At 41.3% G+C, this 22462-nt stretch overlaps 1 protein-coding gene across 10 annotated transcripts in view; it reads left to right on the top strand.

Annotated features, from left to right (window-relative positions):
• The window catches only part of LOC110827709 (protein bric-a-brac 1), a 456379-nt gene that overhangs the window by 279828 nt on the left and 154089 nt on the right, over positions 1–22462 (top strand). For all 10 annotated transcript variants that reach the window (XM_087352109.1, XM_022059610.2, XM_087352108.1 and 7 more), the window contains one exon: positions 1295–2294. In XM_087352109.1, the coding sequence (XP_087208235.1) occupies positions 1422–2294 (873 nt within the window). In that variant the 5' untranslated portion in view covers positions 1295–1421. The remainder of the gene's footprint in view (positions 1–1294; positions 2295–22462) is intronic.

Genomic DNA, 22462 nt, shown 5'->3' with positions numbered 1-22462 from the left:
TGTCGGGATGGTCGTGAACGATGACGATTTCGAAGACAAAGGGAGTTGTGAAATTCATGCAGTTTTGTGAAAATCGGAGTTGTTCAGTTCTTCGATGTCTTCTTCGCCGTGAACTAGTTGGATTTCCGAACTTTTGAGAATAAATTGCTGGTACGTCAAGTATTATCTTGCTGACACACTGTTTTGTGGACGGACATTCTCGATTACGGTACAGCACTGAACTCGCGATAGAATTGTTTCGAGTTATCAAACAGTGATTTTCAACAAATAGTATTCGATTTCATGGACGAATTGAAGCCTTTGATAAGGAGATAAAAATGTCAAACGACTTTTACAGTTGCTGTATTCTGTCATTGTGTATTTTTATGGCGAGTTCTTTACCGAGAGACGAGAATGCTGTCTCGTTCATCTTGCTGCTGCTATTCGTAATATGACGGCAACAGCGAGAGACCTTGCCATCAAATTAGTCGCTAATGAAATTCAATAACATAAAGCAAGTAAGCATGGGCTGAGTCATACCAAGCAAGCAACCAACGCAGCTGCTAAATATACGGAGTCAGAATATAATATAGCAAGCAGCATGTAGACTACTCAGTCACCACTTCTGAAGAATAAGCATCTTGGTCTGTATTGTACGTATATGTGAGTTCCATATCTCCTCCCAGAAACCTTCATCAATAAATCAATAGGGCTAGGGCATCATAATGCATTATGTATGACAGACATCCTCTCATTTCACACCCCCGTATTACATGTACATTTTATATAAATAAATGATGTTGGAAACGGGGGGTGCGGGATGAGGTTCGTGGCAAGAAGAGAAAAGGGGTGGGGTGTTGTGTGGAGCACGGGAAAATCGACCATTTGGCCTGTGAGATCACGTACAACTCTAGCTGTTTGTGCTTAGCGCTGGCGGGAGGAGCGGGGAGTAAGCATCGACTGCCGACCGAGCAGGCCGCCAAGCACGGGAGCGAGTCAGAAGAGCGCTTGGTAGCGAAGCGTGTGGGCTTTGTTTCGTGTTGTCGTGTTATGTTCTTCGGTCGTTCGTGTATCGCTCGTCGACTCGTGTTTTTTTTAAATTTCTGGTAAATAAAAACTGTCGCGTCGCGACGTACCTTCTTCGTGGTTGCTAGACCAGTTCTTCCCGTTTCGCGATTCCTTTTAGAACGCGCGTTCTTTATCGTATCTCTCTTGGCAGTTTTCTTCGTGTAGACTGTTTGTTTTGGGGGAGTGTCTGGTGGTGGTGGTGGTGCTTGTGACGGTTGTGACAATGTCTGACTGATTTGCGTTGCAGATGTGGGTTGTCTGTTCGGAGACACCAGAACTGTGGTGAAGGACAGTGGTGTTTGCTAGAAGACCGACGGTGAGGAGCCCTGGCTGTGGGTCGGCAGTCGACACGCGAGGAGGCAGCTGTTGGCATCATGCAGCACTGCATGGGTTCCCCGCAGCAGTTCTGTCTGCGCTGGAACAACTATCAAAGCAATCTGACCAATGTATTCGATCAGCTTCTTCAGAGCGAGTCCTTCGTGGACGTGACCCTGGCTTGTGATGGGCATTCAGTGAAGGCGCACAAGATGGTCCTGTCGGCCTGTAGCCCATACTTCCAGTCACTGTTTTTCGAAAACCCGTGCCAACACCCTATTGTCATTCTTAAAGATATAAAATGGCCCGAGTTGAAGGCCGTCGTGGAGTTCATGTACAGGGGCGAAATTAATGTATCACAGGAGCAGATAGGCCCACTTCTGAAGGTGGCAGAATCGCTAAAGATTCGTGGATTGGCCGATGTTAACGGAGATCCTGAGCCCGGACCTGCCGGGGAAGGAAAGAAAAGCTGGGATTCTAGGCAAGGTTCGACACTCCATGACACGTCTGAGAACGTAATTTCTCCTCCTACGACCCCGCAACAGCAACAGCAGCAACAACAACAGCAGCAGCAGACGAATCAGCAACAACAGCAACAGCAACAAACAACTCAGCAGCCACAGCAGCAACTCCACCGGCAGAAGAAAAGACGTCGTACGTCAGGGGAGAGGAGCAGTGTCAGTAGCCCTGAAGAAAGCTTAGGTGCAGAAGGACTAGATTCCAGTGCTTTAGAACTCTCTCCCCAGCAGCCACCCAACGCCATGGTGAACTCGCAGGGCCTACCACCGCCTCCACCACCGCAGAATCACCCCCACGGGCCGACGTTGGTTCCAATCCCAGGGGATCCCGGGCTCCCGTTGCCTCCCCCACCGCATCCTGACGACATGGAAATAAAGCCTGGCATCGCCGAAATGATCCGCGAGGAGGAAAGGGTAAGTACCTCTTTTAGTTCTGATGCATTTTGTTTCGTAGTCTTTTTGAGTAATTTTATTTGTTAGACATTGCAGAATAGCTTGTCACAAATGGTTTGAAATTTCTGTGTCGCATATTTGCCAAAAAAAGAAATAGGTGTGTTATAGACGAGAAAGATGTTTGAATATTTGTCAGGTCTCATGTCACGTGACTGTCTTCGGTTTAACCAACAATTATTGAAGGCTAATAACATAATATTCATTAATCGAAGTTTCCAATTTTGCGTACCGTTTCGTAATTCTGAGTAGTAGAGTTTCGCGTATCTTGCTGTATTTACTTCTGAGATATCGCACATATTTGCTGTCGTTAACATGGAAGTCCTGTGACCATATGGGGAGGCGTTCTGCCAGAAGCCCGTCGAATCGAAAAGAAAATGTGTGTTGATCCAGCGGATTCGAAATACGGTATCATCATATCTGTGCACATGTAAATGAAATTACTGTAACGATGTTCGTGTGGCAAAGAAATTTTTTTTTGAAGTAAGCACGGGCTGTCGAGCAACTTTGAAAACTTGCAGCCACAACAGGGTCGGGTTTCTTCGTGTGTTTGGATTTTTTTCTCCGCATTTATTTTACGAGTTCCGTTGCAGTGTTGGATAAGATATTGTCTGCAGGAACTTCGCTGCTTTTCATGTTTTACAATTTGGGCCGCGGACTTCGATCAGCACTGCTGTTCTCTAGTGTTATTTTTCTTGCGAACATCAGCTAAAGGGTCTAGTGGTATCAGTCTCACCGCAGCGTTTGTCCATTTGATCCCATGGGCGTGGTTATAATTCCCCACGTCACATACTGGTGGGTTGTCTGAAAGTTCGTGTTTTAGTCGCTTTTAGTTGAATCATATCAGAATACCGTTGCGTGCCCAGTGATTCTCTGTCATCTTGTCAAAGAAGCTTATTGTATTCAAGCGATATGAGAACAATAGTTGGTAAAATTACGTATGAACAGTTAGGAAAATCCGTTGGTGGGGGTTGCTAGGATCTTCACATTAAATTAACTTCAATGAGATGAATTAGAAAGTTTAAAAAAAATTGCTGATGTCATTGAAGAAAACTTGCGGAGTGGTCTCATATGTATGCTATTCTTGTCGACTTTTAAGTGACATTCAGAAGACAAATGACACTCGACGTCGATTTGAGAGAGTTTCCTGTGAGTGAAATATTTCAGATTCTTTGTTAGAACATATCGTCGTTTCGCTGTGATTGTTAAAATTCACTTTAGAGTATGAGGGCTTAAGAAATGTAATGGCATAATCTGTTCCAAGAAGTTCTTGATGTGAAATTGTATTTAAATAATGATTTTAAAGCGTAGGCTGATTTTATGGATGGTATTGTGGGTATTAGTCCTAGATAGATTTTGCTCTGGATGTGTAGGTGATAAGAGTAGGCTATGTGTTTGAGGGCTGGATTCGTATAGGTTAAGGTTGATTTACTTTGGATAAGTTTACTGAAAGAAAGTAGTTGAAGCCACTGAACTCTCAGGGTGTAAATAGCATCATCTCCCATAAACTGGCCACTGGCCTTCAAGTGGAAAGTGAATGTGTCCACTTGCATGTCACGTGACCATCCTGACTCATCTGCTGTTATCGTCTGAACACACACTCTTAGGTGATTGGTACTACGTATTTTGCACGTGTATTGAAATGCTGCACAACGAACAGAAACCATTAAACCGGTGTATCGCCAACGAGTACAGTTAAAGAAATGCCATACTATTTTTGTTTTAACCAAAATCATATTGGTACAGAAAAGCTTATTCATCTTTGCTGGTTACCTACTGCTACATGACCAGCCAACTCAAAACCGTACTGAGTAAAATAATTAATTTTCTAACTGAAAATGTTTTGCACAAGAGAGCGGAGTAGGCTTGTTTCTGAAAACTGAATGCACATTGTTTTAATTTCGAAATGTATTTTGTGTCTATTATAATCATAATCGCACCCAGGGAATTGTACTATTTCTGTATTTAGATTTAATTATTTTAATTTCCTATGCCAAAGAATATTTCGCTATGAGGTAGTCGGCGTAGTAGATGAGTTTAGTAGGCAGGTGGAGCTTCATCAGTTAACTTTGTATCAGATTTGTATACGCATCGTAGCCATCCGAAATAATAATTGTCTTCATATTGCTATCAGTTTTCTATTCTCTCTGCTTTTCCCCAGTGCTTAATTTCTGACAAAATAAAACAGCAACAAGTCTTACGCCCTTTCAAACGTTCTTGAGACCAAGGAGAACGCGCTAATAAGAAAACTGCAGACACGTTTAATCTGCTCAAGTCGAAGGAAACATTATTAGCTTAAAGCGCAGGTCACTAGTAAAGTGTCGTCTTTGCTTACCATTTGCAAACGATTTGCTGGCTTCTAATTTAGGGCTTAAATCACTCACTTCCAGTAAAATTTTCCAACGTAAATTAGGCTTTAGGACAAAGTCCAGTGACTGATTTCTGCAACATGCTAACGGGCGAAGGGAACATTGCCAGCTAAGCCACTGTCAACTTCTCACCAAAATCTCTGCTTCATGAAGTTGGTTAATGAAGATTCTGGGTTGTAGCGCCGTGCAGTTTGACGTATACCGACGTTTCACAGAGTTTTGTTGCCTCTTTCATCAGGACGATGGCACTATACGGCGCTACAACCCAGAAAACAGCCATAAATATAAAACGGGAACAAGATACAGGACGTGTGAGAAAGGGGATCGGCCGTGGCCTAATTAAATATTTTCCTCTGTGGGCATGGGGATGTCTTGGAACCCAGACTTTCGAAAGTGATTTCTCTGATGTTACCATGTAAGTTTGTACACACGAAAGTATTAAGTAGCTCCCAATTCAAGAGGGAGTGTACGTATGTCGCCTATAGCGAAATTTGAATTTTTTTCAGTGGTATTTTGCACCGTCTGATCTGCCTTCGACAGCAGTGAATGCCGTGGTTCCAGAAAAGTCCGGGAATTTGTTGGCCAACTGAGTAACCAAAACCTTCTTAAGAGTGATTATGGTCTCTGAAGTTGTTGAATTTGGGATGATTGAAACTATTTTTCAGTTCTTTTACCTTAGGCCTCTTACGGATAGCCGCGTCGTTTTGTGATTGGCAAATAACAATGAATATGCACACACAGCTTAACGTCCTCTCATCTGAAGATTCACTTTGACTTCCGGTCGAGTTATATGGGATTTGCAGCGAGGCTAGGTGTCAGGCCTCACGTCTCTACGACGTTCTTCACTTTCGTCATGCTTTCGTTTTATGGAGTGATTCATGTTATTGTAAATGGAGGTCTTTATATACTGACGCTCGGCTAAATTTGTAGAACAGTTGCTGATAAGTTTCTGTTATTCATTCTTCAGGTTCATTTATTCTAAGCATTCTTGGGTATACACCGCGTAATAGACAATTTACATATTGAAACAGGTCATTCACCGTACTTAATAAGAAGACCTCTGTAGAATCTTGCGTTATCAGCGCTGTACAGTCTCTTAAAATGCCCTCTTTCCGAAAGGTGACTTAGTGCAATAAAAATAATTTAATTTATGTTCATACTTCGTTAATCCAAAGTATTCGAAATTGCACTTTACGTCGTAAAACACATATTGTCCACACAAACAGTGCAGCATCTGTAACACGTCACGTAATAAAATAAAAATAGCATGAAACATAGTATAAGGAGAAACAGGACGAATATATTCAACTAAACAGGTGCCATCTCTTCTTACCAACTATGGAAACGTAAAGGATTCAGGAACAATTGCTAATACCTTAAATTATTTTTCTAACAAATATCGAAAGATGCTATTTTATTTATAAAGACGCACATCCTATAAAATTTTCTGATATTAAAACTATTCCAACCCCTGAGACTAAGATAAAAAGTATAATATATTAAAAAACACTTATCAAGTTATGATGAAAATAATACGTAAAATTTAAGAAGCGTGTTCAGCTTCAATTATGCACTCAGTAGTCCAAATTTGTAATCAGCTGTACAGTTATTTTTCTGGATCGTATTAAAATGTCAGTGTATAAACACTGTACAAAAAAGTGACGAACTATGGGTTGATTTCACTACCAACTACTTTTTCTAAAGTACTTGAGAAGGTTTTGTACAGTAGAAATAATCATATACGTTCTACAGAAATATCGGTCCCATGCCAGTCTGCTTCAGTAAAGATGTGGCCTTCGAACTAACAAAGTGTTAAAATCTGTTCACAAAAAATGTGCCGGAGGAACTTGATGTGATTTAACAAAAGCTTTTGACTTTGTAAATCATGAAATATTGTTTACTAAATTACATTTTTATGGAAGTCATTGAATAACTACAAAATGGTTCAGATCCTCTCTAACAGATAGAAAACAGAATATCAAAATAAAATCGCCTAATTGCTTTCAGAATTTGATTTTCAAACTGGGGAATACTAAAACATGGAGTTCCGAAGGGTCAGTTCTATGGCCCTTGCTTTTGATAATATACGTAAATGACCTTCCTCCAGCTCGTGTGGGCAGGGTAACTGAACCTTCCGTTTCTTTGAGTTGCGGGAAGTTCTTCACTTGCTTCCCTGATACTTTTAGTTGTCGGTGAGTGCGTTCTTTGAACGTCGTTAGTTAAACGAGGATGAATTTAACATTAATTTAATGACAATAAATTGTATACCGCTGTGGCTTTAGAAAATTCAGATCTGCACAAATAATAGTGAAGGAAGGAAAATAAAATACACGTGTGTATTTGTTTTCTGTAGTGAACGGTAATTAGTTTAAAATGAACGGTACTAATTAAAACAAACGTGCAGTATAAAGGTGTGAAGTAACACATCCCCGCATATAATACAAATAAAAGCAAACGTTGCCATTCGACATCGACGCTAATGATTTCAACCATTTGCAGAAATTTATTTTTGCGTTCTTCGGATTGGCAGGATATGGTGCTAACAAAAATTCACTATCTGCCATCTTGATGGTGTAGAGTCCTTCTTGAGATGCTAACAGTAGGCCCAACTCCCTGTCTTTTATGGAACCCCTAGATTCATTACTTAAGAGCTGTCTGCCGGTCCCTATTCTGAACCACATAAAATCATTGCGCGGCCTCAAGGCCTGTTTCCCTTCTATCCATTTTAATATTATTCTCTCAAAGAATGGGTCTTCCGAATGGTTTTCTTCGTTTAGGCTTTAAGACCAAATATTTTTACTCTTTTCTTATTTTTCTCATCCTTCCGTTTCATCAGCCGACTTAGGTTAAACATTCTCTTATGTTACCTGTTCTCAGACACCCGCGAGTGTTTTTCCCCCTCGACGTATGAGACCAGGTATCGGACCCATACAAAACAACAGCTAAAATTAGAGTTTTGTGTGTTTTCATCTTCTGATTTTTTAAATAGCTGATGGGAAGACAAAATATTGTGATGTGTGTGGTAGGAAGTATTTCTCGAATTTTGTCGTGTTTTAATTTTATCATGAACGCAATTTTGATTTGTTACCTTTGCCTACAAATGTTTGAAGTTTGCTACATTTTCAAAGGATTTCTTAGTTGTATTTACTCTGATTTTTCTGTGTGCTGTGATAGCGAGACAGGAACATTTTCTTAGTTTTACGCATTGCGAAAATGGGATCTTAATTTATTATATGCTTTAAATCAATGATTCTGTCGTTGAATGTTGCATTACCTTTTTGTGTTTGGTGTCGGATATTCACTCCTTTAAATCGGGTCTGGGACCCTTTCAGAGATTCACGGAAGAAAGCTATTTCAGAATTATGGAGGGCGTAAAAGAAGAAATACACCAGTACAGGTTTGTTACAACAATATGTCACATCACGAAAGCACAAGCTCATTCTGTGTAAAGAAACAGTTCTGTCCTGGAATCAGACATTCAGTTGAGTCCTATCAGCAGGCGTGCGGTTAAAGGATGAATCCTCATACATTCCTGTGGTTGCTTTTCCGTAATACTGGCCTGTATGTTCATTTTAGTGTCCTTTTTCGTAATTTGTTCCCTCAACAGGTCTGAATATTATTCAAATCTAGGCGCATAGTGTTGAGGCAGTAAAAAATGTACGTAATTTTAATAGGGAAACCCGAAAAACACACTCAGAATTATATGAGAAATAGATTGTAGGATATGAATTCGATTCATCTGGCAGTAGCGATGTTTTGTAGATACATTAACCAAACTTTCCTTTCCTGTAAGGCAAGGCATTTATTTGCTCGCTGATCGTCTGTCAGCTTGTCACTATGGGTTAGTTAGTTCGTTGAAACCACATTTAGCACTAAACTTTTCTGGTGAGCCTTTGACTATTGGAATATTGTGTAATATCGTATGAGTCCAGATGAGTTATCTTCATCAGCGTAAAAGCGTGTAATGCCCGAAGTAGGCCTACGTATTTATAGCCGCATTCATTTTGTTTTGATTGTGTAGAATTTGCAAAACACGTTAACCTAATTAAACACCGTACTCGCCTCAGACGTCGTTCCTGATCACTAATGACTGAGTAAAAGCACTTTACGTTTTCCCCGCAAAAAATGGAATATCGCTGGCGGCTGGCAGCACCTCAGTCGTGACGCGAGGAACGCCGGTTGCGGCATGCAAGGGGCCGCCAGCCGTCAACTGAACTTTGATCACTCAGCCGTGCGGGTTTTTCTCCGCTCTGGGTCTGCTGCTGTTCGTAATAAACGTGGCGATGCGGGGGTGGGACAACGCAAGAAAAATTCACTGTCGACATTGTGTGTATGGAAATGCCATGTCAATGCCACTTTTCCTCACAGGCAGAGAAAGATGGGAAATTAACTTTGAAAATCAGCTTTCCGCTTCCCAACTAATTTCAGTATTCTGTATAAAAGGTAATTAAATTATTGAATAAAAACACGAAGTGCCCGAGCCTAAAATAGGTATCGATAGTAATAAACGTTGAATGTTTTGCATGTTCGCGTTTTTCTTTCTTGTTGACTTGGCATGAGGTGTATTGATTCCTTCTGGAGTCTGGCCTTCGATAACTGATGGCGGTCAAATTTAGTTATCAGGTTTCCCAGCTTATTTTCTCGTACAGAACATTCCTTGCCCCCCCCCCCCCCCGGCCCCGAACGGTAAAGAGTTCCTGAGAGTTATCGTTTAGAACTTCCGAGTCTTTAATAAATAAAGTAGTCCGACTTACGTACTGGACATGCTATGTTTGGTAGTAAATTGCCAACCTGTAATCTGTGTATAGAATTAACGTATCTGTTTTCAAAAGTAACTTTCTTAAGAGGTTAACTTGGTTACACTTGCCTCTCGTTTTTGGTTTAAGACCCCCGGATTGAGCCCTCTGTCTCTTCTCGCCCTGTTTCTGGATCGGTTCTGTGTTCTGTAGCGTGTGCAGATCGCTGGTTAAATCTTAGAAAGATCGCTGACAACTACAAGAGAAAGATAACTTCAGTTCCGCATTTCTGTACTTTGCAACTGATGAAGTTACCGTATGTTCTGGTTGTTGGCAGTACCGAGAAACTTTGTTGCGTAATGAATTTCTTTATTCTGGCTACACAAAATTCGACATGCGTTAGGGACTTCATGTATTGGGAATGTGTTGAGCATCAAGTGTTCATGAAACATTTATTTAATGATAAACCTGTTTGATAAAACAATATCGTTTTATCATTCATTTATTACATGAATTTCTAAGCCATTGGAGGTGGAGAAGGGATTGATCCTGTTATCCGTTTCTCCCTGTAAATGGCACACAGCGATTTACAGTCCGTCATGCCGATATGCCCCATCTTTCATTTAGTTGTCAGGAATGCCGTAAAATTTATCCAACATATTTATTCGTTGTGTGGTTCCAAACAAGCCCGAAGCAGTTTCGCGGTGTCACGAACTCGCATGTGTTCTTCAAGCTAAAGCGTAAGTGAATTCGCGTATTGCCTAGAGGTGGACAACCCGCATATCCGAGGGGTCATTGTTCCTTTAATTGTCATTGAAATTCCTTATATTCGTATTGTCATTCTCATTGTAATTCTTATCTATATTGCTATTTTGTTTCTATTGTCGCTGACTTGTCAGGGAATTCGTTGCATTACGACAACTCTTAGCCCATTACCGTGTTCACAAGTTCCCGCTACTTTACCATATCCCAACTCAGAAGAGAAGCCCTCACCTTCATGACTTATTCCATTATTATCCAGTAATATTGTTTTACATCTGCATGAGAGACAGCGTTTCACATCCGTATAATAACTGGACGGGGCAGAGTCCTCATGAAAGTAGTCGCTCATCTAGTGACCATAGGTATCAAGCCGTGGATGATGTGGATTACGATTGGATTAATTTGGTCGTCCGGGTAGAAAGTATGCCCGAGTCTAAAAAATTGTGTGCAAATGCTCATCTTTGTCAGAAGTGTGCGTAGGTTTCTGCGAGATTGATGTAGATCATTGCGTGATAAACGTTTTTGAAACACGCTAAAAATATGCCATGAAGGATTCGCCCGTGAAGTAAATCAAAATTTTGATCCTTGAAAGTTCGGCACGCCGCTGGAATCGGTGTAAGACATGTCAAGTTGAGGTGAACAGATAATTACCAAACAATTGCACGAGAACTGAAATAAGAAAAGCTTAAGCGCAATTCGAAAATAAAATCTGTTTTTTTAATAAACAAAAATGGATCAGGATAAATTGAATGTAGGCCTACCACGTAACATTCTTCTCTCATATTACAATGTTCCGTTAGTTTGTGAGCAGTTTTAAGTGTTACCTGTGAATATTATAAATATGGCTCAGTTCGTTTAGAAATTAACCTCTTCAGAAAAAGTGACATTTCTGAGGACTTTTTTTTTCTTACTATTTCTGTCTCCGAGGATTAGAAGGTGACCTATAAAGGAAATGGGAAGTTTTGTAGATTATAATGAAGGAGAAATATCTTCACAAATTGTGATGCTGTTGAAACAAGAATCTGTATCGTAATGTATGCGTAATTGCAGAACGTTTGGACCAGATAAACCTCATTTAAAAGCCATGAATACATTCACAGTCTACGTGAAGCGCATATTTAGTGATGTCTGAGGAACAAGAAAGCGACAGAGCCTGACGTGCTAGCCTCCTCTGACATTGATCCTGCCTGCCTGCTTGCTTCATTCAAGAACAAGGCCACTAGAGAAGTGTGTAGCGTCAGGGTTTGGGGGGGGGGGGGGGGCACGAAGACGAAGAAAGAGCAAGAAGAGGGGAGAAAACTTCCACGGTACTTTACTTGCCTTTTCCGGTGTCAACTTTGGCACGAGAGTCGTTTCAATGCCGGAACGAACCCCACAAAAAGTTACTCACCTGACTGACTACACACACTTCTTATGGGAAAGAGTTGATGTCAATTTGTGGTTCGCGAACAGTGCTGGATCAATCACCATTCCTTTCCGTAAAGAGGATTCAGATATGAAGAGAAATCAAACAATGCAAAATGTTGTGTCCGGCACATCCTACTAGATTTCACGTAGGACCGAAATCACCGTCATTTCGACATGACGGCTTCAGTTATTTTTCCATAACAAAATGAGTGACATTATTATTAGTATTAACTTCACGGAATGGAGTCCTTGAGGAACTGATGGTCGCTTAGGGGGTCAAGATATTCACTTTTCTTCTCTCTGCTTTTATTTCTAGTCAAACCCACGATTATCTTTGTGGTATTTTTGTTTTCGGTCAATACGTCGGCACGACTGACCAGAAGCTCTTGTCCCTCTTTTTTCCTTACTCCTTGAAGTGGCGAAGTTAAAAACAAAGCAGAGGCAATAAGGCGTCTTCTTGTTTCAAACCATTCAGAATTTGAAATGCAGTAGATAATGTTTACCGATATGGAATTTACTATAGATTTCGTTTAAACACATTTTAATTAGCCTGTTTAATTTCATGAATGTAACAAATTCAATGAACGTTTTATACATTAATTCCCTCTTCTCGTGGGCTTTCATGACGTCTACTATAGCAGGTGTTCCGTGTTCGTTGCACTTCAGTTTTGCTGCTGTTATTATTATTATTATTATTACTATCCCATCTCTTCACCACTTTATGGGGTATGTACTTCCATGTACCCAAGACAGGCCTTGTCCCTAAGGTACATAGGGCAGCAGCTATTTCCAGGATACATATTGTTTTTAGCAAGTACCACATGTATTATATAATTTTATTTTATGAAAGCGTGTTTAGAATTATTATTATTATGTCATCATAACAAGACGACGTATTAGACATTTTTAATGGGGAGTAGACTTAAAATATATAGAAATCGGAACGATATCGATCATATTGTGCCGGCTCAGAGACCAATGGCGACCTCCTCGCTCCGCATACGAAAAGTTGGGTCTGGTGACTTCATAGCTTAAACAGTGAAGAAATGCAATGTATTTGGTATGTTTGCACTCTTCTTAACGCATGTTTCGCTGGATAATAGTTCATGACAGAATTGTAGTAACCCGTTGTTTTGGCAGCTCAAATTTCTGGCCGAGCCCCTATTCACAGATTAATTTATAAAAGATCTCCAGAGATGTTGATACAGAATGTGACATCTTTATACGGTGGAGGACGAGTTTTGTTTTCAGTAGACCAAAATTAGAAGTGCGAGAATTAAAATAGATTAGGCGCGACTAATAAAAGTACATTTAGCTTGTGGAGGTAGTTGGTACGGAACGGTGATCCCACCAACTAATGTAGGATGTTGTTGATGTCATTTTTAGAACCCTGTTTTACTTTTACGCCCGCGTAAGTCCTGTTGGCTCTATGTGTACTTTCCTTCGATGTTGAAGTAAACTGAGGCTCCCTGTGAAGTTCCTGAAGTCTCCATTTTGATATTTAATGGACTTGTAGCCTGCAATTATTTACATAAATATTTTGAGAACTGGATTACAATTTTAATGCGACTGACGTGAAGAGTTGCTCACGTGGGCAATCTGTGTAGGTCGCCGTTGTCCCCGCTGTTGGTGACGTCATTCGTGCAGGATGATGATATTACGTCTTCTTGTTATGACACAATTGTTGGCAAGGATGTAAAATTATTCGTGTTTTAGCAGCAGCATCCACTTCATTCATATTACGAGTGCAAGGAAATGCCTTGTTTCTGTTGTAATTTATATGCAGTTTTCGTAACTGGTGGTAGTCCAACCAGTAAATCACGTGTAAGTAGGGGCCGGTACAAAATTTTGGAGGACCGTAGCTTGTTAAGAATATGTCAGTTTGTTGTTCCTTCTTGAGTAGCGTTTTAGTTAGCAAATAACACGTGTTGCGGTATCACAATACGACGTTAAACTTGCAGATTTGAATTGCTGCAGGAACAGCTGCTCTTGGAACTAGGTTTGTATTTTCTTGTACTGACATCGATTCAGGTAAATATTACGATTCTCGGAGATACCTCATTAAGCAGTGAAAAGTAAAGCCAGCGTAAAAGGAGTTGAAGATTACTGTCTTCTGGTTTGTTGCGCTGTGTAGTCTGGTCGATGTTTACCGACGTTTCAGAGGTCATACTGCCTCCGTCATCAGGGCGATGAGTCTGAAGATTTCTGTCTTCTGGGTTGTTGCGCTGTGTAGTCTGGTCGATGTTAACCAACGTTTCAAAGGTCATACTGCCTCCGTCATCAGGGCGATTCTTAGTATGAAGATTTCTGTCTTCTGGGTTGTTGCGCTGTGCGGTATGGTCGATGTTTACCGACGTTTCAGAGGTCATACTGCCTCCGTCATAAGGGCGATCAGTATGAAGATTACTGTCTTCTGGGTTGTTGCGCTGTGCGTTATGGTCGATGTTTACCGACGTTTCAGAGGTCATACTGCCTCCGTCATCAGAGCGATGAGTATGAAGATTTCTGTCTTCTGGGTTGTTGCGCTGTGCGGTATGGTCGATGTTTACCGACGTTTCAGAGGTTATACTGCCTCCGTCATCAGAGCGATGAGTATGAAGATTTCTGTCTTCTGGGTTGTTGCGCTGTGTAGTCTGCTCGATGTTTACCAACGTTTCAGAGGTCATACTGCCTCCGTCATCAGGGCGATGTGTATGAAGATTTCTGTCTTCTGGGTTGTTTCGCTGTGCAGTATGGTCGATGTTTACCGACGTTTCAGAGGTCATACTGCCTCCGTCATCAGAGCGATGAGTATGAAGATTTCTGTCTTCTGGGTTGTTGCGCTGTGCGGTATGGTCGATGTTTACCGACGTTTCAGAGGTCATACTGCCTCCATCATCAGGGCGATCAGTATGAAGATTACTGTCTTCTGGGTTGTTGCGCTGTGCGGTATGGTCGATGTTTACCGACGTTTCAGAGGTCATATGCCTCCGTCATCAGGGCGATGAATCGATGCAAGAACCCAGAAGACAGAAATCTTCATACTCACCGCTGTGAAAACCTCAAACCTTACATAAATGGAGTTACTTTCAGAACAGTACGCGAGTTTCTTTGTTGTTACTTGGAGGAAGTTCTCTTGCGGCAGGAGAATCACGTTTATAATTATTTCCATTAAAATTTATCAATTCCAGCCAAAGTTAAAGAAACAGCATTGTTTCTTGTAGCTGAACGAGCGCAACCTGTTTGTGTGGTAATAATTAGGTTTTATGCCCATGTTATTACACTCATATTTGTAATTATCTGCCTGGGATATTTCTAAATAAGTTTTTTACCGCAGTTTCTTAACTACAATCCAAGAATTAATATCCCATGTTCTGAACCACCGTATGGTTTAAATTGCGTATATATTATATTGCATATAATAATATACCATAATGTCTGTTATTATGGTAGACTTGTTTATTTTTCGTGTACAGAACTTTGGCCGTGAACTGGATGGTGAAGATTATAATAGTTAGGAATGATGACGAAATATTTACCGTGTACATGTGTGTATGCCATAATAACTAATTCGAGTATACATGATCGTATGAAGATAATATGTGTGGAGTAGGGTAATTGTAGGAATGAAAATAAGCCTCTTCCAAGAGCAAAGATTCACGTATTCCACTACATTTGTGCATAGTTCGTGCTTCATAAAACACGGCTATAGGAGAACTGTTGGAGCCCGTTAAACCAATGCGACTTTCTAGTCCGCGAATGGTTGTTACTGAATGTGGAACGTTCCATTTGGAGTAGATTCTCAACACGACATAACGGTTAAGGTTTGCAGTAGGCTAGTCTGTGTTGAGAGTAATGCAGGCCTAACTAATAAAAATAAAAACAACAGATGTTGGGAAACAGCAACGCAAACCCGGCACTTTAGACTTTAAAATGTCTTTCAAAATAACTGCAGTAAAAACATCGGTATGTCGAATTTTAACATAAACCTTAATAATAGCTGTGCCGTACAGGATACAGCCTGAAGCACGAAGATCATTAAAATATGAAATAAAATTTTAGGGGCTAGCTTAATTTTTTTTCCCTCTCTGTATTCCACATGCATGCATTTTCAACACAATTGCGATCGGCTATTATTTTTATCTAATGCAGTAACTTGAAATAACACAAAACCGGGGAAGGGTTTGATGACTTAACATTTAGGCTTTATCAGTGTCGTGATTTCCCGCACCTTTGTAGGCCGGCTTGTGTTTGATGCCTAAAGCCTGGCGCATTATATTTTCGAATCTGCAAGCAATGAGTTGCACATTCGGTTTTGTGTTGGAATCACGGCATTGTTCGTACATGACCGTGGTTATTGCTTGGATGCAGCAGTATGCTTATTGCAGTCGGATTAATGACAATAATATACATGGGTGAATAGTTGAATGGGACATCTAAACCCTATCTATACAATGTATACAACGAAATATTGCTGTTGTTTCATGACCCTCCCCGCTGTGTCCGAATTGAAACATTTCGGTGAATGTATGTATCGAGTTTGGTGGATGGACAGTGTTGGCATTGGGCAGGCACTTTATACATGCGCCTGGGGGGATAAAATAGAATACACCCATTGATTTGAAATCCGCTTCTGTTGGTTCAGCGATAGTTATGATGAGCAGCCAGAGTGTCGGCCGCTACTGTATAATAACTGCGCCATCAAAAGTCCGCGTGTCATTATGTTTGCAGCCCGCGCTCGCAGATTTATTTGCACGGGGAGGGGGTTACAACTACATGCAGACCGGACTGAGCTGTGATTATCTTTCCACAAGGTGCTCCTCGTTCGCCAACGGGGCTGATTAGTAGTGTACAGTTTTGATGTAATACCGTTTGTGTGTGTACTTCGACGCACTTTGCAGATCTAGCGTATCGGGAAAATGGTAGGCACAGAACATCTGCATTTAATCCTTTACTATTTACGCTATCATTGCTACTTCTGTTGCATTGAGAAGGATTGCCGATTCGGGAGGTGCGAACCTCCGCGAACACCCAGTACTTTCTGTTAGCTAAATGCAGGAAGGCTATAACGCTACCTCCCACCCCCACCCCACCCCACCCCTTCGCCACCTGTATAACAAAACAGTATTTTAACGTTGGTCCGAAAATGCCCCCTTTTGTTTTCGAAACTAGCCAGAATAGGGCCCACCGCCGGCAATAACCCATATCCCTGGCATTGTGTACACTAGAACCGCCAGTTTAAAACAAACCTTCCCCTCTCGCACCGTCATTCCACATGTGTTTGTTAGCCTGTCTCTTTTATTCTCTCCAGTGAAACGTTTTTGATTCAAAATGAAACGAACGACGAACGGCGGGAGACAGCGGGTTGGCCGTCATTAGAATGTGCCGATATCGCATTGGACCAAGTTGCATTCAGGGTTATAACAGTTGAGTTGGCTTGTCGCTCAATGACCGTGCAGCAATATTGAAACACAATACAATCCCACTTGTACAGTCTGCTCTGGTGGGCCGGACACTGCAAGATCCTGCAGGTTGCAGGGCGAGGGGAACTCGAATCTTGACATATTTGTCGTATTCGTTGCATCTGATACGTTATGCAGATCGTTCTACTTCATAAACTTCGAGTTTGATGGAAGAAAATAAACCACAAGGAAATGCAGGAAAAATACTTAGGCCTGCCCACGTGTCGTCAGATACTCAAGGCCATGGAAAGATGGATTTGGAAAACCTAATATTATTAGAAAACTCATTACGTTTTGGTGGGTTACGCGACCCAAGAAACGCTTACGGAGTTTTTGTTGGAAAACCAAGGCCACGAGGGCAAGCGTTGAGGTTGGGAGCTAGATGGAGGTTTCCCGAAGATCGTGTCCAATGACGGGTAAGGGCAGAACCTCCATTTTTTAAGCACAAACAAAAGATGTTTGGCTGCAGACAAGACTTGATTCTTATCTGTATAACTAAGTTCCGGTTGAATTTCTCGGTGTTTCTGTTCTCTGTTCCTGCCTGATAATAAATACTTGGGATGGTTAGGCCACAGGCCTCGAGAGTAATTGCGGTTTGTGGTTAAAATACGCTAGCTGTAACGTTTTAGATAGGCCTATATGGTATTGCAGTTACGTGTTTACTGCTTTGATGAAGTACCGCGTAGGCGGGCTTGGATCTGCTAAGTTCATTGGTTGCTAAGCAAATAGAGTGTTACCCGTGTGTATGCAACGCTTGTGTTTATGTGCCCAAGACTCTAATGAATTTGATCCACATGTATGCAGTTATATTGTTCTTTGTAAGTCTGTAATCGGCCTGAAATACCCGTATCTCAATTGATGGAAACAAAAATAAGAACTTTGAACAGCACGAATGACTAACCTGCAGAATCTGTTATGCGGGAGTCGTTCTGCAATTCTTTGCAAAAAAAAAAAGAAGCAGGAACTGAGAAATACTTGGGACGAATGTATGTCGCCTGCTTTCCGTTAAATGCTTCCACTATTGTAGCAAGGCTGACAAGAATTACAAATAAGCTTTTTTTATTTTCCATTTCTTTGCCTCATTACCAAGAGTTAAATTTGCCAGATGGACATCTTAACCTTGGACTGTTGTCGCTTTTGTACAGAATTTTCAAGCATGCTTCTGTTGTAAGTGTTTCCATACAAATAACGTGTTGAACTGCGATCGCCGTCAAACGGAAGCTACGTAAGCCTGTGGATCTCTCACTCTCTCTCTCTGTCGTCGATTTGCATTCTGAAAACTCACCTTATCGAGAGTTGCGTACAACTTAAGTACTGCAGTCTCTTTGGTTTTTACCGCCGCCATATTGGTACTATTGATTACTAGTAATTAAGAAACTCTGAGGTTGAGTGGTCTCTGGTAACATCAAGAAGACTTGAGGTTTCAAGAAAATCCATTAGTTTATTCAAATGACGCAAGTGGGCGGACACAAGGATACGATAATATTATAAGCCTTTATTTAATCATAAAATTAGTAACATGTAACAAATTCCACGGTATTGTTACCTGACTTCTGCACCGTACAGGCCCAATAGAACATGTTTGTGTACTTGTTAACTGGATTTCGTATTGAGTATTCTTTTATTGTAGCGTCGCGATTTAATGACCCCCTGTCTCGCCTAGCAATCCACATCGCGGGCGGAGAAAATTGTATCTGTAGAGCGTGGAATCGCAAGGTTGCAAGGCTCAGCTTAGTAGACAAACTGCGGAAAGAAGTGTCACTGGCAAAACCGAGAAAGTGCCAACTTCTCTGACGGTTTGCCCTGTTTCGAAACGACAGCCCTGATGGGAAGGATCATCAGTTCGCGACTCTGAGATGCATGTATGCAGGTGTTTTAAGTGCATCGCTTTCCGATAGCCGCATTGCAATTGTTCTCTCACGAAGATGCTTTATGACAGACAGGTTTCTCAGCCCCGCGACCTGTCGGTGTACTTCCTGAGGCCGGCATCCTGGCTTTGTTATGCTGTGTCATCCTGTTTGAGGAAAAGTAGTTACTTAACAGTTTGCGACCAACTATTGAGCGTAATCAGCATAAAATCACGAACACTTGGAGGTGTGCATGTATCAGATACCTCAACAGTGGCTGAATTTATTAGAGAATGTTCGTTAATAATACATGTGCCCCAAAAAATATCTATACACATAATATGGATTTTAGTCTCGTGTGTATACATATTTTTGGGACACCTATATGCGTATGCATTAGCAGTAATTTAGTGGCTTTTCTAAAAATGAATTGGCTCGGTGTTTAAATAATTTGCCCTCATGTATAACAAGAAAGGTGGTAGAAATCCCTAGGTCTGGACGACTGGTGTTCGATTCCCGGCAGGGCAGAAGATTACAATTCTGTCGCCCTCTGGTCTTCGTATATCCCTCGTTTCGTTTCGTTTATATGTAAGTAGCCTCTTAGAGAATCTGCTCTATTTAATTGATAATTTTGTATGTCATTTGCAATATTTGTGGTCTTTATTCGGTCCCTTATTTCCTCATTTAACAATGAATTTGCATTAATAAAACACAAAATTCGTTTCAGCAGTGATACACCTTTCGTCTTCCGAATATGTAGTACCATGATTGGGATTTGATAGTTTCGGACACACATGACCCCATTTGGTGAAATTACAGTGTCAAGTTTCACAAAGAACGTATTGCCGTGTATGGCCGTGGACCTACTTGTGAACCAAGCAAACCTCCAAGCCGGCTGTGATGGCCCTCGTTAATTCGTGGTTTTAAATTATGGTTGAGTCAGAACATGCAATGGAATGAATATTGTTCTTTATGAGAAGCAAGGCAAAAAGCTGTGCCCACGTACAACGCCTTGAAGCAGGATGCGGTTAGTGGTCAGCCGTGCGCTCCAGTCTCTTCCACAACCCTCGTGAAGGAACAGGGGTACTCTTACATGGGGGCTGCGTAGGTCCGACAGCCGATCTGAATTAGGTTGGGAAAAGTTTAGTTCACTCTCCTGCAGGGAACAAGCTCTCGGGAATAGCTCGAAGCCAATCGTCTTACTGCAATAGCTGTCATGTTCCGTCCGTTTCTTTAGGAGATGAGTTATTTGTCCTTTCTTCATCATCTGTGTTCGGAGTAATAGCTCATGTAATGGGAAAAGAATACACAGTTTTGGTCGGAAACCCAAAAGAAGTAGACTGCAAATAATGAACTGGCTTTTGTGAAAACGGTAATTGATCTTCGGCATTCATAAAAGTGTAGATAGTTTTATTGGCCGGCTGAGGAGCTATGAACTCGAAAAGAAAGGTCTTGCCCTATGTATTTATTTATAACTTGGCTACTTCGGAGGCGTTCGTCTGGAATATCTTGTGCCGTTTATGGTGTTACGAAAGAACGCGTCGATAAACCAGTTAATATAGCTCAGTTCTCGTACCGGTCTTAGTGAGTTTATGCTCCAGGAAAAGGAATCGAAACGAAAATGAAACCAGCAATGTTCTGGCATGCATTGACGTGGGATTTATGAGTGCATAATAAGAGACGTAACCGCTGCTTCTGTGAAGTAATAAAACCAACAAAGAAGTCTGCAAACTCGTAAGCAAACTTCATGTGTGTCCAGCCCCCGCATCGCAGCAAGAGAATGTTTGTCTCATTAGGAAATAGTCTGCTGGGTTTTATTTCTGCGATCACATAAATAATTCCGGTCGTGCTTTTACCCAGCAAATGCCAATCAAAGCAGCAGAATGGAACGAGGGTATTGCATTATGCTTTCCCCTCTGATGGCCCGATTTCGACCCTCGAATTGTTTAATTCCGATGCATCGTCAGGCAGAGTCGAGGATTGTTTCAATAACTGCGGCCAGAGACGATGCATGGAACCTCGTGATATGTTCTACTGGAATAATGGACAAACAGTTACAGCGCGGGGTGGGGACATTCCATGCAGATCTGGTTGTTGTCACGTGGCGAAAAGCATCGCCATACAATGCTTGCATGTTGGGGAGGGAGGGGGTTTAATCGAAAAATAAAAATGTGCACACATCTGTAGCAGTACGTACGCCGTAATAATGGCTGGCCGCGAGTTGAACGTGTTACTGGGATTTTGGAATTCCTTTTGTCTTCGGAGCGTTGCAAGTGGGCTGTTGTCATCCGCGGGCGGAGAAAAGTCCTTTGGACATTGTTGACTGCAAAAGGGAAGATGTTGCACAAAGAAAAATGGGCCTAGGCACAAAAAGGATGCAATAGAAGGAACGCAATGAAGTCCACAAAGAATGAGAATTGAAGAACGGACACGAAACAAATAGAAACTAAGCGAAGCACAAGGAAGTAAGACGGAATAAACTAACGGGCAAACGAAAAGAGAAACAAATACAAGAAGACCGAACAAAAGAAGAAAGGGAATGAAACATGCACAACAGAAAGAAAGTCAGAATTCGAAATTTACTTCAGCGGTAGAGTAATGGGTGCGCTTTGTATACTGTTTAACGTTTCAGATACGTCGGATAATTACAAGATTATAAATGAATTGGTGTTAGCATTTTGAAGAGAACTAAATTCTCAGTGTAATCTGTTGTATTCCTCGTAGTTAGGGGCAAGCGGAAACAGTAAACCTGATGATCTTCATCATGATCATGTACGTCGAGTTAAGTCGTTGAGACAATCCTGTAAATGGCCGCAGGGCTGTCCCTAGGCTGTTGCTGGGTCCTAAAAGAATCATACAGGCGACTGGCAGCGACCTGTAGGTGTAATTTTTATGGTGCCAGCTTTTTACGCGTGTTTGTTATCTCCATGTGTCGAATTCTGTAAGGAAGTTGAAATTGCGAGTAAACGTAAATCTAACGTTTCCCTGATATCTGACTTTTGAGCAAAGGCTTGCGGACTTGAGATGCCATTCTCGTTAGCACCTACGGATATTTTAACCTCGTTGTTTTTCATAAAACTGTAGGCCATGAACTATCTTAGTCTCAAATCTAAAACTTCTTGACGATGGTGAAGAGTCAATTGAATAAAAATTTTCTTGGATATTATCCATCGTCTAGTAAATATAAAACTTAAAACGACGTTTCGGAGATGGGACTCTGTCTCCGTCTTCAGGTTCCTACACAGTTGGGCCCACTAGATAGAGCTAATCCCTATCTCATCCCATCTCCGAAACGTCGTTTTACGTTTTATATTTACTAGACGATGGATAATATCCAAGAAAATTGTTATTCAATTATCTTAGTCTCGTTTCAACGCATTGTTTCTGTTCTGTGAATGATAATACTTGTCTGTGTTCTTATTGTTGATGTGAATTAGTTTAAAGATGTCTGCATGTACCAGCTTAGTAAAATCGCGTCCAAGCGTCCTTAAATGTAACCTTTCATCAAAGCATTATTTGATGCATATGTAATAATTGTGTGTGTTCTTGAAAAGGAAATGGGCGGTGTTT

This window comes from Zootermopsis nevadensis, unplaced genomic scaffold (genome assembly GCF_977971745.1).
Source record: "Zootermopsis nevadensis isolate Lab colony 2312 unplaced genomic scaffold, Znev_1.0 Znev_ptg000020l, whole genome shotgun sequence".
In the NCBI taxonomy this organism is placed as follows: domain Eukaryota; kingdom Metazoa; phylum Arthropoda; class Insecta; order Blattodea; family Termopsidae; genus Zootermopsis; species Zootermopsis nevadensis.
The sequence above is the reverse complement of the archived record's forward strand: the minus strand, read 5'-3'. Positions and strand labels throughout refer to the sequence as shown.